The sequence below is a fragment of the Coregonus clupeaformis genome, chromosome 31 (assembly GCF_020615455.1).
Source record: "Coregonus clupeaformis isolate EN_2021a chromosome 31, ASM2061545v1, whole genome shotgun sequence".
In the NCBI taxonomy this organism is placed as follows: domain Eukaryota; kingdom Metazoa; phylum Chordata; class Actinopteri; order Salmoniformes; family Salmonidae; genus Coregonus; species Coregonus clupeaformis.
In genome coordinates, this window is record NC_059222.1 from 28,487,928 (window position 1) to 28,501,594 (window position 13,667).

The 13,667-nt window shown below is 43.9% G+C and overlaps 1 protein-coding gene across 1 annotated transcript; it reads left to right on the top strand.

Moving 5' to 3' along the window:
* Nucleotides 1-607: 607 nt before the first annotated feature.
* LOC121547408 (protein unc-13 homolog D) lies at nucleotides 608-13,665 on the top strand. Its single transcript, XM_041858679.2, has 34 exons — nucleotides 608-869; nucleotides 1,801-1,833; nucleotides 1,972-2,022; nucleotides 2,259-2,315; nucleotides 2,465-2,572; nucleotides 2,701-2,760; nucleotides 2,906-2,972; nucleotides 3,179-3,359; nucleotides 3,564-3,608; nucleotides 3,702-3,773; nucleotides 3,857-3,926; nucleotides 4,054-4,158; nucleotides 4,470-4,562; nucleotides 4,648-4,748; nucleotides 4,832-4,949; nucleotides 5,036-5,157; nucleotides 7,185-7,275; nucleotides 7,377-7,433; nucleotides 7,577-7,674; nucleotides 7,808-7,859; nucleotides 7,939-8,069; nucleotides 8,198-8,318; nucleotides 9,229-9,381; nucleotides 10,779-10,874; nucleotides 11,057-11,263; nucleotides 11,488-11,562; nucleotides 11,686-11,765; nucleotides 11,939-12,053; nucleotides 12,325-12,396; nucleotides 12,539-12,622; nucleotides 12,712-12,832; nucleotides 12,918-13,041; nucleotides 13,262-13,479; nucleotides 13,552-13,665. The coding sequence occupies exons 1-34, from the start codon at nucleotides 762-764 to the stop codon at nucleotides 13,662-13,664; spliced, it is 3,399 nt and encodes a 1,132-aa protein (XP_041714613.1). The 5' UTR covers nucleotides 608-761; the 3' UTR covers nucleotide 13,665.
* The last annotated feature ends 2 nt before the right edge of the window (nucleotides 13,666-13,667 follow it).

A 13,667-nucleotide genomic window follows, 5' to 3' on the forward strand; every position in this document is an offset into this window, starting at 1 on the left:
GGAGGCATCCGCATGGTCCTACAGCACACCGTTGACCTGTTTTGTATCACATTCCAATGATAAAACTGGGGGGGACAAAAATGCAATTTCAGAATGTGGGGGGGACATGTCCCCCCTAACCCCAGTGAAAGTTGTGCCCCTGTCTTGTGTTATACCTTTACATAACAGGATTGCTACTGTGTACATTTCTGTGCCTAATGCAAAGCAACCATGTTCAATATTTACATTTTATTGACTTGCCTAATCTACACATAACAGGACATTGCCATGTGTAAGGCCCTGAGGGCCGTAGTTATAGCCTTCTTGGTCAGGCAAAACTCAGACCCCTTACATTTTGTTGCACACTGAGCTCAAACCAAGCAATGTTGCCTGAACCAAGATGTTGATGAAGTAACAGAGGTTCACTGTAGTTTCTAGAAGAAGCTTGGTGGTGATGGGCTGATGAGTGTTGTTGCAACAGAGACAGACGCGAAGAGAACACCATGCAGAGGAGAGAGAAACATGCCATGGTCTGTGTGTGTACGAGTGTGTGTGTTTGTTTGTTTATGCGTTTGTATGTGTGTATACTACTGTATACATTGTGCAAGAGAAAGAGAGAGATGTCATTTGGACAAAGATGAAGAAACGGTTGCAAGCTACAGCAACCACCTTCAACAGGAAATTATGACTTCCGGTTGCTAAGCGATAGCACTGCGCTCTTGTATAGCTTCCCACCCACAAGACACAGCAGACAACACACAGCCACACACACTCAGCCATACATGTCTCACCAAAGAGGGGCGTTTGGCTGTTCATCCACCTCAGCCATGATGCCAAGCCAAGATGGAATCTCCACAACAGGAGACAACCTACTACAACCTCCCGATCAGGCAAGTACCAAACTTTGTCATGTAGAAAATAAGTTAATTTAATGTGTTCATATTTGTAATACACAACAAAATAAATCTAAAGCCTTCATCTTCTGTGAAACACCTTTATTGTATTGGTATTGGCCCGTCTTATTAGAAAGGGTTTATATTGCATTTTGGCACTATGGACATCATCAGGCTCCTGTGTGTGTGTTTAGAGTTTGATATCCTCTTAGATAACAGTTTGGGAGGACGGCCTCAACGGATACTGAGGTCAAATTGGTTTGCGAAACTTTATTTTCCCCATCAGTTCAGTTTTGAGTGACTTCAAAATACCTTTTGTATTGAGAAGAAATGTGTCATGATCATTGATGTTTTACTAACACTTTAACTGACTCTTGTTTATCATTAATGTACTCGTTGTGTAAGCATTACATGCATTCCATTTGGTATTTTTAGATAAGATGTGACCATGACTCATACTTCGGTACTACTCAGTGTTTCTGTTTGAGGTCAGATGATACTATATGGAGAGGGATGTGTTTTCACTTTTCATAAAAGAACCACAGACAAGACAGCCATAGTTTTGATACCTGTGTGTGTCTGTGTGCGCGCGTGTGTGTATGCATGTTTTATGTGCATTCTTTTTTATCCAATTCTAAATTTGAGTACAGAGACTGGAGTAGGGTAGTTTCCATATCGCCTTCAATGAGGAAGTCCCTGCCAGAATCGACGCTTATCTGACGTGTGTCACCCTGACTATGCATGGGATTGTTTCACATTAAAACTCAGACATTTCTCAAGCTCCCCACTAATGCATAATTGATATGTCACAGCAGGTACATTTGGCCTATCTAAAGCGTGTATTTCTAGGATAAGTATAGGGCCATGGGTTTCTTGACCACCAGTGGCTAAACTGTGTTGTTTCCCTTCCACATTTGCCTCCATACAGACTTGTGGCTCAACTAGGAACAGACAGAGACAGGTAGAGTGAGAAGAACCTCTCCACTTCAATTGTATATTTTAAATATGCACAAAATATTAATGTTATTTTGCTATACATGCTTCCCACAACCAAGGGTTCCTGTATTACAGTATTGTGTGTAACCCCTCTTTCTCTCAGAGCTCCCCTGCCCGTAAACTGGGGATGACCAGAAAACAGAAGGACAGGAGGGTAGGTCCAGCTCCTTTTTTCTCCACCTAGGGACTAGTGTTGTTAAGCAGTATGAGCTAAAGCCTTGTGCTGCAATGAATATCGTAATCAATAATGCTGTGTCTTGATTGTGTCTGTCATTATCAAATAAACTATTAAGTAAGTTTGTACACAATAACTTTATGAACTGTGACTTTGACTTCAGCATTTCCTGAATACAGCACACACAGTAGATAACATGATCTATGTACTTTCAGGACTTTAAAGAGAATGAGAACCCAGAAGAGAAAGAGAAAAGACATAAGGAGCAAGAGGTATTATCACTATAACTTATAAGAATTGTGCTTGTTTTGATATACTTTTTTTCTACAGCAGGTGACATTAGTAGGCCTTTCAGAGTCCATATTGAAGGTTCATGTTTGACCGTCTTCTCTCTCTTTCTCACACATCTTCTCCCTCCCAGCTCAAGCCGCTGTATAAAGAGCTGCTCTATACTATCACCCACATGCTGGGGAAGCCAGCCTCGGCAGAGGTCTTCACTGACAACCAGCTCCACCAATACATCAGAGAGGTGACAATCTAACCAAACAAACTCAACTAACCCTATACTATACTAACCCTCTCATTTACATTACATCTAACCAAAAATGCTATGCTTTGATTATTTCATTGTCCCAATACTAATACCTCCCCCTTTAGGCTTTCTCTATGGCAGTGGATGAACACCAGAGTCTGACAGAGAGAGTCCAGAGCACAGAGGTGAGTTAGCAGAGGAGTTTCATAGGTCTATGAGAAGCCATTTGACCCAGCAGTATTTACCTATACAGTATCTAAGGGGGTTTTGTCACATGCAAGAATCTACCTATTCTTTTTCTGAGTTCCTGAGTCTGAGTCTTGTCCACAGCCTCCAGTCTACTGTCTGATGGCCACTGTGAAGGAAGCCAAGGGCATCCTGGGAAAAGACGTCAGTGGTACGTCATCCTCACCTCAGATCTGTGAACGCAATCAAATTCACTTAGGGTTAGGGTAAACTATTTTGATTATCTGGAGGTGGCAAGAGATTTCTCTATTTATGTTGGTCCGTTTAGGAACTACAGATCTGGCAGAGGTTTTACTATTGTGGTCTGCGAATCCAACTATAGCTGACCTCCATTGTGTTGTATTATGTTGTCCCCAGGTTTCAGTGACCCATACTGCTTACTGACCATCCTGGAGGATGAGAAGGAGAGCAGGACACGGCGGTCCAGACCTAAACCCCGTAAAGCCGTGGTGAAGGACGCCGTCTCAGACGAGAAGGTTTTCACGACAGACACCAAGATACAGACCCTCAACCCCATTTGGAACCAGACCTTCGTACTGTGCGTGAAGGAACATTTACATAGCACCTAGAACCTATAAATAAAACAAACCTATGAGTTTACTTTACATAGGGTATCTTGAAATTGCCTGGTCCCAGATCAGTTTGTATTGCCTTGAACATCCTGATAAAGTAAACACTGAAGCTACTCCATGTGGTGTCTTTCATGGAGATTGTAAAAAATGTTCTTCCCCTGGGCTGGTAGGGAGTTTGAAGACACTGCAGGGGCCAGCTTCCACATCGAGATGTGGTGAGTTACCAGTAAACCATTGTTTTGTTAGGTTGAAGTAAAAGACACTCAATCTTTTTTCATATTCATTTCTGATCAATCTCTCTCTCGTAGGGACAAGGATGAGGAGGTGTCTCTGGCACAGAAGCTAGAGGAGATCAGAACGAATTTCCATGGACTGAGGAGGTAGAGCTTGCATACACGCACACACACACACACACACACACACACACATTATCACAATGTTGATTGTTTCTGATCCCATTCAGGATGATCAAGGATGCTAAGAAGGAGAAAGGCCAGGATGATTTCTTGGGAAGCATTGTGCTGAGACTGAAGGTAAAGCAGTTTCTAAACACGCACGCATGCGCACATGCTCACCCACCCTGATGCTCACCATGCAGCACTCCCTGTGTGTGTGTGTGTGTGTGTGTGTGTGTGTGTGTGTGTGTGTGTGTGTGTGAAGGACCTGCATTTTACAGAGGATAACTGGTATGTTCTGGAGCCGAGGACAGAGACTTATCCAGATCGGGGCCAGTGTCATCTGCAGCTCAAATTCATCCATAAAGAGGTATGGAGCTCAAGTCCCTATACAACTCTCTACTGGCAAATTATGTTTAATAAAGCAGAATTGGTCAACATAATGAACACACAAAACCAAAGTTGTCAATCTACACATCTAGTCAGACTGATGAGAGAAACACCCAAGGAGCAGGGTGGTCTTTCTCTTACAGTAACCTTTTATTAACAGTAAGTATAGTTGTTGATCTACAGTAAGCTTAGTTTATCACTTGTAGTTGGTGAAATGTCTACTGTACAATTGTATTTATTGTATGTAGAAAAAGAAACAGACCGATTACAGTATGTGTTTGTCTGTGACAGAGAGACGGGACATTGAGTGCTGGTCGTAGTGCTTACGTCAACTACTGCGGGATCCTACAGCAGTTTGTCCAGTCACACATCTCTAAGCAGCAGGTAATAAATGTTCAGTTCCAACATTTCACAGTCATATACCTGTACATCTAGTGGTTAATCTGTGAAGGTAATACACCTGCCTCAGGGTAGTGGTCCATGGAAGGGGGAGTTGTGTGGGGAGGGACAGACCCTGTTGGAACTCTACGCCACTCAGAATAACCTCTCACCTTTCCTGCAGGACCTGGCGTAAGTAGGCTACCACACACTCAAAACACATACACACATCTACACTCACATGCATGTACAAATTGACACTATATGTCTTATAGGAAGTGGGTGGCCTACAGTAAACTCTACCAGAGTTTAGAGGTGGACTCCTCAGTACTGCTCCAGCAGCTGACCAGTATAGAGTACCACTGGCACCAGCAGGAGCTGCCCCACCAACAGGTAAGACAGGCTTTACTTTGCTATTTGCATATTATATACTGTGTATATCTTTTACTAATGAAATAAACACAAACATATGTGTACAGAAACAGGAGCTAGGGGACTCTCTCCATGGTTTCCTGCAGTACGGACTGTGTCTCGTAGCCAAGTACAGAGACATCTTTCCCCCAACGCAGGACGCTACCACTCGCCTACACACACTGCTCAGGTACCCTACTGTATGTATGTGTGTGCGTATGTGTGTGTATTTGTATTTATTATGGATCCCCATTAGCTGCTGCCAAGGCAGCAGCTACTCTTCCTGGGGTCCTGCAAAATTAAGTAAGTTATACCATTTTTTAAAACATTACAATACATTCATAACAGATTTCACAACACACTGTGTGTCCTCAGGCCCCTACTCCACTACCACATATCTACAACACAAAACCCATGTGTACGTGTGTGTATAGTGCGTATGTTATCATGTGTGTGTATGCATGTGTCTGTGCTTATGTTTTTGTTGCTTCACAGTCCCCGCTGTTCCATAAGGTGTATTTTTATCTGGGTTTTTTAATCTGATTCTACTGCTTGCATCAGTTACCTGATGTGGAATAGAGCTCCATGTAATCATGTCTCTATGTAGTACTGTGTGCCTCCCATAGTCTGTTCTGGACTTGGGGACTGTGAAGAGACCTCTGGTGGCATGTCTTGTGGGGTATGCATGGGTGTCTGAGCTGTGTGCTAGTCATTTAAACAGACAGCTCGGTGCTTTCAACATGTCAATACCTCTTACAAATACAAGTAGTGATGAAGTCAATCTCTCCTCTACTTTGAGCCAGGAGAGATTGACATGCATATTATTCATGTTTGCTCTCTGTGTACATCCAAGGGCCAGCCATGCTGCCCTGTTCTGAACAAATTGCAATTTTCCTAAATCCCTCTTTGTGGCACCTGACCACATGACTGAACAGTAGTCCAGGTGCGACAAAACTAGAGCCTGTAGGACCTACCTTGTTGATAGTGCTGTTAAGGTAGATCAGCGCTTTATTATGGACAGACTTCTCCCCATCTTAGCTACTGTTGTATCAATATGTTTTGATCATGACAGTTTACAATCCAGAGTTACTCCAAGAAGTTTAGTCACCTCTACTTGCTCAATTTCCACATTATTTATTACAAGATTTAGTTGAGGTTTCAGGTTTAGTGAATGATTTGTCCCAAATACAATGCTTTTAGTTTTTGAAATATTTAGGACTGACTTATTCCTTGCCACCCATTCTGAAACTAACTGCAGCTCTTTGTTAAGTGTTGCAGTCGCTGTAGTAGTGCCACAGGTGTAGAGAGGAGTAGGCAAGAGGCAGTCGCAGGTTTAGAACTACTGAATTTATTTAAGCACCATAGATCAAAGCCGGACGAAACCCAAACGCTGTTGTGCTCAAAATATATCTTAATAAACAAAAGGCACAGGGTGAACCCAAAGTGCAAAATATAAAGTACTCAAGAAATGGTAGGAGAGATTCCTCTCAGGAAAACAAGTAACATATAAAATGACCGACAAAGACAAATGGCAGAGGGAGTGTATATATACAGTGATAGAGTGGGGATTGGAACCAGGTGTGTGTAATAATGACGAGAACAGTCCGGGGTTGATGAGTGAAGGGTGTTTGCCAGCAGTAGGTTCGGCAGCAGCTAGAAGGCCGGCGACGCCGAATGCCTGAGCTGGACAGGAGGGGGAGCCAAAGCGAAGGCTGGTGTGACAAGTAGCTGACGTGTATAGTGTTGAGTCATCCGCATACATAGACACACTGGCATTACTCAAAGCCAGTGGCATGTCGTTAGTAAAGATTGAAAAAAGTAAGGGGCCTAGACAGCTGCCCTGGGGAATTCCTGGTTCTACCTGGATTATGTTGGAGAGGCTTCCATTAAATAATACCCTCTGTGTTCTGTTAGACAGGTAACTCTTTATCCACAGTAAAGCAGGGGATGTAAAGCCATAACACATACGTTTTTCCAGCAGCAGACTATGATCGATAATGTCAAAAGCCGAACTGAAATCTAACAAAACAGCCCCCACAATCTTTTTATCATCAATTTCTCTCAGCCAAGTGCTGTGTTTGATGAATGTCCTTCCCTATAAGCGTGCTGAAAGTCTGTTGTCAATTTGTTTACTGTAAAACGTGTGTGTGTGAGTGTGCGATATATTATGTGTTTAACACAGATCTAATGAACAACCTGTGTGTTGTTTTGTTGTAGGATCCTGTCTCAGGTCTGTAAGACGCAGGCATTTCAGAAGCTGAACCCAGCTCAGTTTGACCTACATGACGAGGTCAACGAGGCTGTACATGTAAGTACATATAGAAAGAGTACTATGAAGACTACAGTTAATACTGTAAAAGATCCACAGAGCTATTACTCTCTAAGACTGAATGTCTTTGTTTGCCTCAGTCTGGTACACAGGAGTGGTTCACCATAAAGAAAGGGTTACACCAGCCCATGACCAAGGTAGGCTAAAGACAAGGGAAGAGAGACCCCTCCCACATATCACTTTCAAAGCACATCATGCACTTCTTTACACACTTTCCTTTTACACACATTCTGTAACTTTATCTCCCCCCCGTCCCCCCCCCCCATTTCCCTCTTCCCAGGACCTGACAGAGACTGTGAGTGCTCTCTCTAGGCTGATAGGTGAAGTACAGCAGGACATCAAGCACAACAAGGACAGCTGGAATAGAGTGTTTGTCAGGTAAGAGACAGACGACCATACAGAACATGTATGGTGGGAGGTGTCATTATCTGTCTTGAATACGAAGAAGGTCTGCTTGTTAATCACATGAATGGACTTGAATGGGGTTGTTTTTCTTTCTCTCTCTCTGTAGTGCTGTGCAGGTGGATGTGTTCACTGTAGTCTACCAAAAGCTGGACTCCCTGGTAAGTGGAGTCCAGCTTTTTTTACTCTCTACCTCTCTCTCTCCGCTGTATAACTCACACCTTTCCCCCTCTCCTGTAGCTGGCGGGGGAGGTGAGAGACACTCTAAGGCTGTTGGAGGGCGAGATGGAGCAGAGTTTAGCCAATAGCCTGTTCCCTCTCTACCTAAGTCTACAGGTCATCCACAAAGACAAGGCCTTCCTACAGAAAAGGTAAGAGATTACTCCCTTATGCTACAAACTCAGTAGTACACACTACTTATACACTACTCCCTTACACATACTCAGTACTTCACACTACTACACTATATGATAGAGCTAAGGCTGTTGTGTTGTTTCAGGGGTAATCTGTTGGAGCTGACTAACTTCCATGAGGGCTTCCGTGAGGCGCTTCCCTATTGGTTGAACAAGGCCTTCAGCACCACTCTGGAACGGGTGGAGAGAGCTGTACAGGTGGACCAGGTAACATACTATTATAACACTACACCTAGAATAGAATAGAATTCCACCCACTCCTCAATCAATCAAAACTACCATTACCCTGCCCATTCTCCCTCCAGCAGAGGCGGAACTTCAGCTCCTTTCACCAGGTTAAATACACACACCTGCAGGCAATTAGTGGCAGCCTGACAAACCTCCAGTTGATACCTTTCAGCGTTTGTAGTTGTTTAGTAGGTTATACCTTTTACCTGTGGATGCATTTATTGAAAATAAATCATCTGTACCATCCTTCATACCGTCCTATCATCCCTGCTATTACATTCTACGATTAAACCGGGCTATAGCCTTTTGAACTGTTCTCCATATCTCTGTGTGTTCTTACTGACACAACACCACGGTAGCCCATACCAACATCAGCAATACAACCTATACAGTCCTTTCAGTCTACCAGTTTTTACAATAATTTAATTGAATAATATAATGAAATTGAATAGATACCAGCTAAAATATTCACTGTACACCTTAGTTGCACTCCAGTCTCCTTTTCACCTCATTTATCACCTGATATCCTCAACAAAAGGCGCATCTCGATAGGTGGTCGAGGTATCCTCATGATATGGCACAAGTGGGGGGATGGGACTTTCCTATTTTGTTCTCTATTGCTCCTCTACTTTTAGCGCAAGCAAGGGGGAGGCCGATGACATCAGAGGGCACCATCAGACCAACTCCTTGAATGGCCTACTTCTTGAAGTTTGCAGTTGTCTAAAAAAACACTTTTTCCTCAAAACATATTTTTGTGTACATTACTGTATTTATACGTGGGATATTGTTTTTCAACTGGAAAAGTTCCAAAATAGCTGGAGTGCATCTTTATAGCCAGGTAAGATACTCACTCACTCAATCCCTCCCTCACTCTCCTATCTTCCCCCAGCTCCAGCCACTGCAGTCAGGCCCGGTGCCCATAAAACACAGCTCATCAGCAGTAGACCTGGTGGCCTGTGTCCAGCCCATCTGTCAGCTGTGGGAGCAGCTCTCCTGGCCAGACCCTGAGGAGGCCTTCATGCTCATGGTCAAACTCACTGAGGTACTGCATCATAAACATACATTATCATGCAAGTACACATAGTACAGTCGTATGAAAAATGTGGGCACCCCTCTGAGGCTGCATAATAATTTACTCTGTCATCACAGAAAATGATCACAGTGGCATGCCATTCATTTTCTAATAAAAGCTGAGTACTGGGGTTATGTCCAGACACAGATTTTTAGTGTAGCAATATTAAGTTGTATGAAATTAAATCAGATGTGAAAAATAGGCTATGCAAAAATGTGGGCACCCTTGTCATTCTGTTGATTTGAATACCTGTAACTACTTAGCACTGATTAATTGGAACACACAATTGGTTTGGTGAGCTCGATAAGCCTTGAACTTCATAGACAAGTGCATCCAATCATGAGAAAGGGTATTTAAGGTGGCCAATTGCAAGTTGTTGTTCTCTTTGACTCTCCTCTGAAGAGTGGCAACATGGGGGCCTCAAAACAACTCTCAAATGACCTGAAAACAAAGATTGTTCAACATTATGGTTTAGGGGAAGACTACAAAAAGCTATCGCAGAGATGTAAGCTGTCATAGTGAGGAAATGGAAGACCACAGGCACAGTTCTTGTTAAGGCCAGAAGTGGCAGGCCAAGTAAAATATCGGAGAGGCAAAGGCGAAGGATGGTGAGAACGGTCAAAAACAGCCCACAGACCACCTCCAAAGACCTACAACATGATCTTGCTGCAGATGGTGTCACTGTGCATCGTTCAACAATTCAGCGCACTTTGCACAAGGGGAAGCTGTACGGGAGAGTGATGCGGAAGAAGCCTTTTCTGCACACACGCCACAAACAGTCGCTTGAGGTATGCAAATGCACATTTGGACAAGCCAGCTTCATTTTGGAATACGGTGCTGTGGACTGATGAAACAAAGATTGAGTTATTTGGTCATAACAAGGGGCGTTATGCATCGCGGCAAAAGAACACAGCGTTCCAAGAAAAACACTTGCTACCCACAGTAAAATTTGGTGGGGGTTCCATCATGCTGTTATTAGAGGCTATAGGAAGCGTCTAGAGGCTGTTGTTTTAGCAAAAGGAGGCTCTACTAAATATTTATGTGATTTTTCTGTTGGGGTGCCCAAATGTATGCACCTGTATAATTTTCGTTTTGATGCATATTGCACATTTTCTGTTAATCCAATAAACCTCATTTCACTACTGAAATATTACTGTGTCCATCAGTTATTTGATAGATCAAAATGAAATTGCTGATCCAAACACCCAATTATTTATAAATGGAAATCATGGAAATTGTCAGGGGTGCCCAAACTTTTTCATACGACTATCTCATCATAACCAGACAAGAACATGCTCTATCATACATTTACTATTGTTGGCATACACGTTTTTGCTCATTTTCGTGTGTGTGTGGTGTGTGTTCAGGACGTGTGTAAGATTGTTGTGAACTACTGTCGTATCCTGAAGGATCGGGTCAGGGAGCTGTCTGAGAACTCAGACCACGGCATCGCTGTCAACATGGTGAGGGGGAGAACAGTCCTGCCTCTATCCCTTCCACTTTCATTTATTTTCCTTCTCTCTTTCTACTTGTGTCCATCTCAATCACCGTTTTTGTGTGTCTCTCTTCTTCTCTCAACTACATTTAAGTGAATTATGTTAAATGCCATCTCTCTGTGTCTCTCCCTCTTTCTCCCCCCCCCCAGCTGTGTGTAGTAGTGAATGACCTGGAACACTTGAGATCAGTGCTGACCCGCCTTCCCCAGCAACTCAACTGGGCAGGACTTCGAGAACGCACCCTTCAAGTGATAGGGGACCCTCAGTTCCACAATGTGCTCCCCTCACAGCTGCAGCATGCACATGGGGTCCTCAACAAAGAGATACGCTCTGCCTTAGAGACCGTTGGACGGAAGGTAGGGGTGTAGGAGAGAGGGGAGGGGTTCAATGGAGGAGAATCAAAAGAGACCTAGACCTGGGCTGCGTTCAGTACGTTTTTACGTTCTGGAACGTTCAATTAAACGGAAACGGTGCTGTATTGAATGACCAGTTGAAAAACGGGGAGGGCATTCGCCCTTTAAGACCCAAAAGCTTGAGAAATTGCCCTATAGTTGAAGTATCTCTCTCTCGCTCTCTCCAGCTGAATTCAGACATTGCGATGTACGTCCGTAGCATGTCTACTCGATGCAGAATCCCCTCCAAGTCCACTGAAGAAGTAAGAAACTGTCATCAGCCATTTCCGATTCAGTAATACCGAATTTATAGACAAACATTTCCTTGACTTATGAAAAGCATATTACTGTAACTGACGAACTGTTCCATGTGTCACCTATCGTAGGCTGTGGTTCCCCTGATACAATATCTGGAGAGGGAGCTGCAGTACATGAATGAGAACCTAGTCCAAGAGAACTTCAACAGGTACACGTACACACACATGCCTGTAGTGCCGATCATACACTCACCTGTGGTTCAACTGGTACTGAACATTTATTACCCTCTTTGTTCCAGCATACCTGTATGAATATCTTAGAGCAGTAGTTGCCAAGCCTTTCAAATATTATTGTCATCTCCACTCTTCCTTCCTTCCCTAGTCTGTTGACTCCGTTGTGGACTAACTCCATAAGGACCTTATACCAGGTAGCTACACAGCAGAAGCAGGAGGAGGGACTCATGGTGTTCTGTCAACGACTGCAATACACACTCCAGGTTAGTATAGTACCGAGTACACACTCCAGGTTAGGACGGTACTGAGTACACACTCCAGGTTAGGACGGTACTGAGTACACACTCCAGGTTAGTATAGTACTGAGTACACACTCCAGGTTAGGACGGTACTGAGTACACACTCCAGGTTAGGACGGTACTGAGTACACACTCCAGGTTAGTACAGTACTGAGTACACACTCCAGATTAATGCATTATTCTTAAATACACACTTCAGGACATTTCTGACTGTGTGTTGATGTGTATGTTGCAGTGTCTGGAGCAGTGTTTTCATGCTGAGGGGAATGGACTGCCACTGGATACCCTTCACACAGACGACTACAAGGTGAGTTCATGTTGGTTACATTGCACATTATATTGTTATAAACTTATGGTTCTATAAGGACATGTAAAAACATGAAATGGGTGACCTTGGGTTATGAATACTGTACAATAACTCTCGTTCCTCTCTCTACTCATTCTTTGAGATTCTGAAAGCTCATCTGACACACAACTCTCTCAACTGCCAGCAGCTCATAGAGAAATTCCTGGATAGAAAAGTATGGGAGCAGGTAAGAGCCTATTCTATTTGTGTTGTATAACAGTAAAAAGTATGTCTATACAGAATACATTTGAATCTGTGTTTGTGTGTGTGTAACAGAAGGTTTACAGTGGAGAAAAGTACGGCGCGGTCACACTCATAGCATCCTACAGGAGGTCTGACCATAGACTCAGAGTGGAAGTATTGAATGCAGCTAACCTCCTACCCATGGACTCCAACGGTAAGTGGTTTCCTCTTCTTGTCTCCTTCTAGACAGGTCTACTAGACAGGTCTTCTTACAGATCAGATCTCCTGTGTCTCTCCAGGTTTCAGTGATCCGTTTGTCCAGTTGTGTCTGGAGCCTCGTCATGTGTTTTCTGAGGTGGAGCCTCGCACCACACAGATCAAGAACTGTGACCTCAACCCCCTGTTCGACGAGGCCTTCGAGTTGTAAGCACTAGCTCCAACTGCTACCCTTCAGTCACTACATTGATAGCATAATCCAAGTCTCTCAGATCTTTGTTGAAAATGTGGACGCATTAAAACAACCACCTTTTTCCACTTCAACCTTGCCTCCTACTCATCCTTACCCTTAGGAACTATACAAGTAATCATCTCTCACAACCCGCTCTCATTCCCCTCCTCTATGTACCCCCACCTTCCCTGTCAGTATGGTGTCGGTGGAGCAGTGCCAGGCTGCAGGGGCATGTCTTGTGGTGACCGTGTTGGACTATGACACCCTGAGAACAGACGACTTCGAGGGGGAGGCCTTCCTGGCTCTGAAGGCAGTGCCGGGGGTCGGAGGGGGGTCAGGGGATGGACAGGGGCACCAGCCAGATCCCTCCCCGGCCCAGATACGCCTGCCGCTCATACACCCCAAACCAAATGGTATGATTTGGAATTCAGTTCTGTGAAAATTAACACAAACGTGCATGATACTGAAGTGTGTGTTCTCTCCAGATGACAGTATCCTGAAGCTGTTGGAGTCACGGAGAGGAGAGCGAGAGGCTCAGGTGTTTGTGAAGAAACGCAGACAGAGAGAGAAACAGTCACAGGAGGGGAAACAACAATAACAC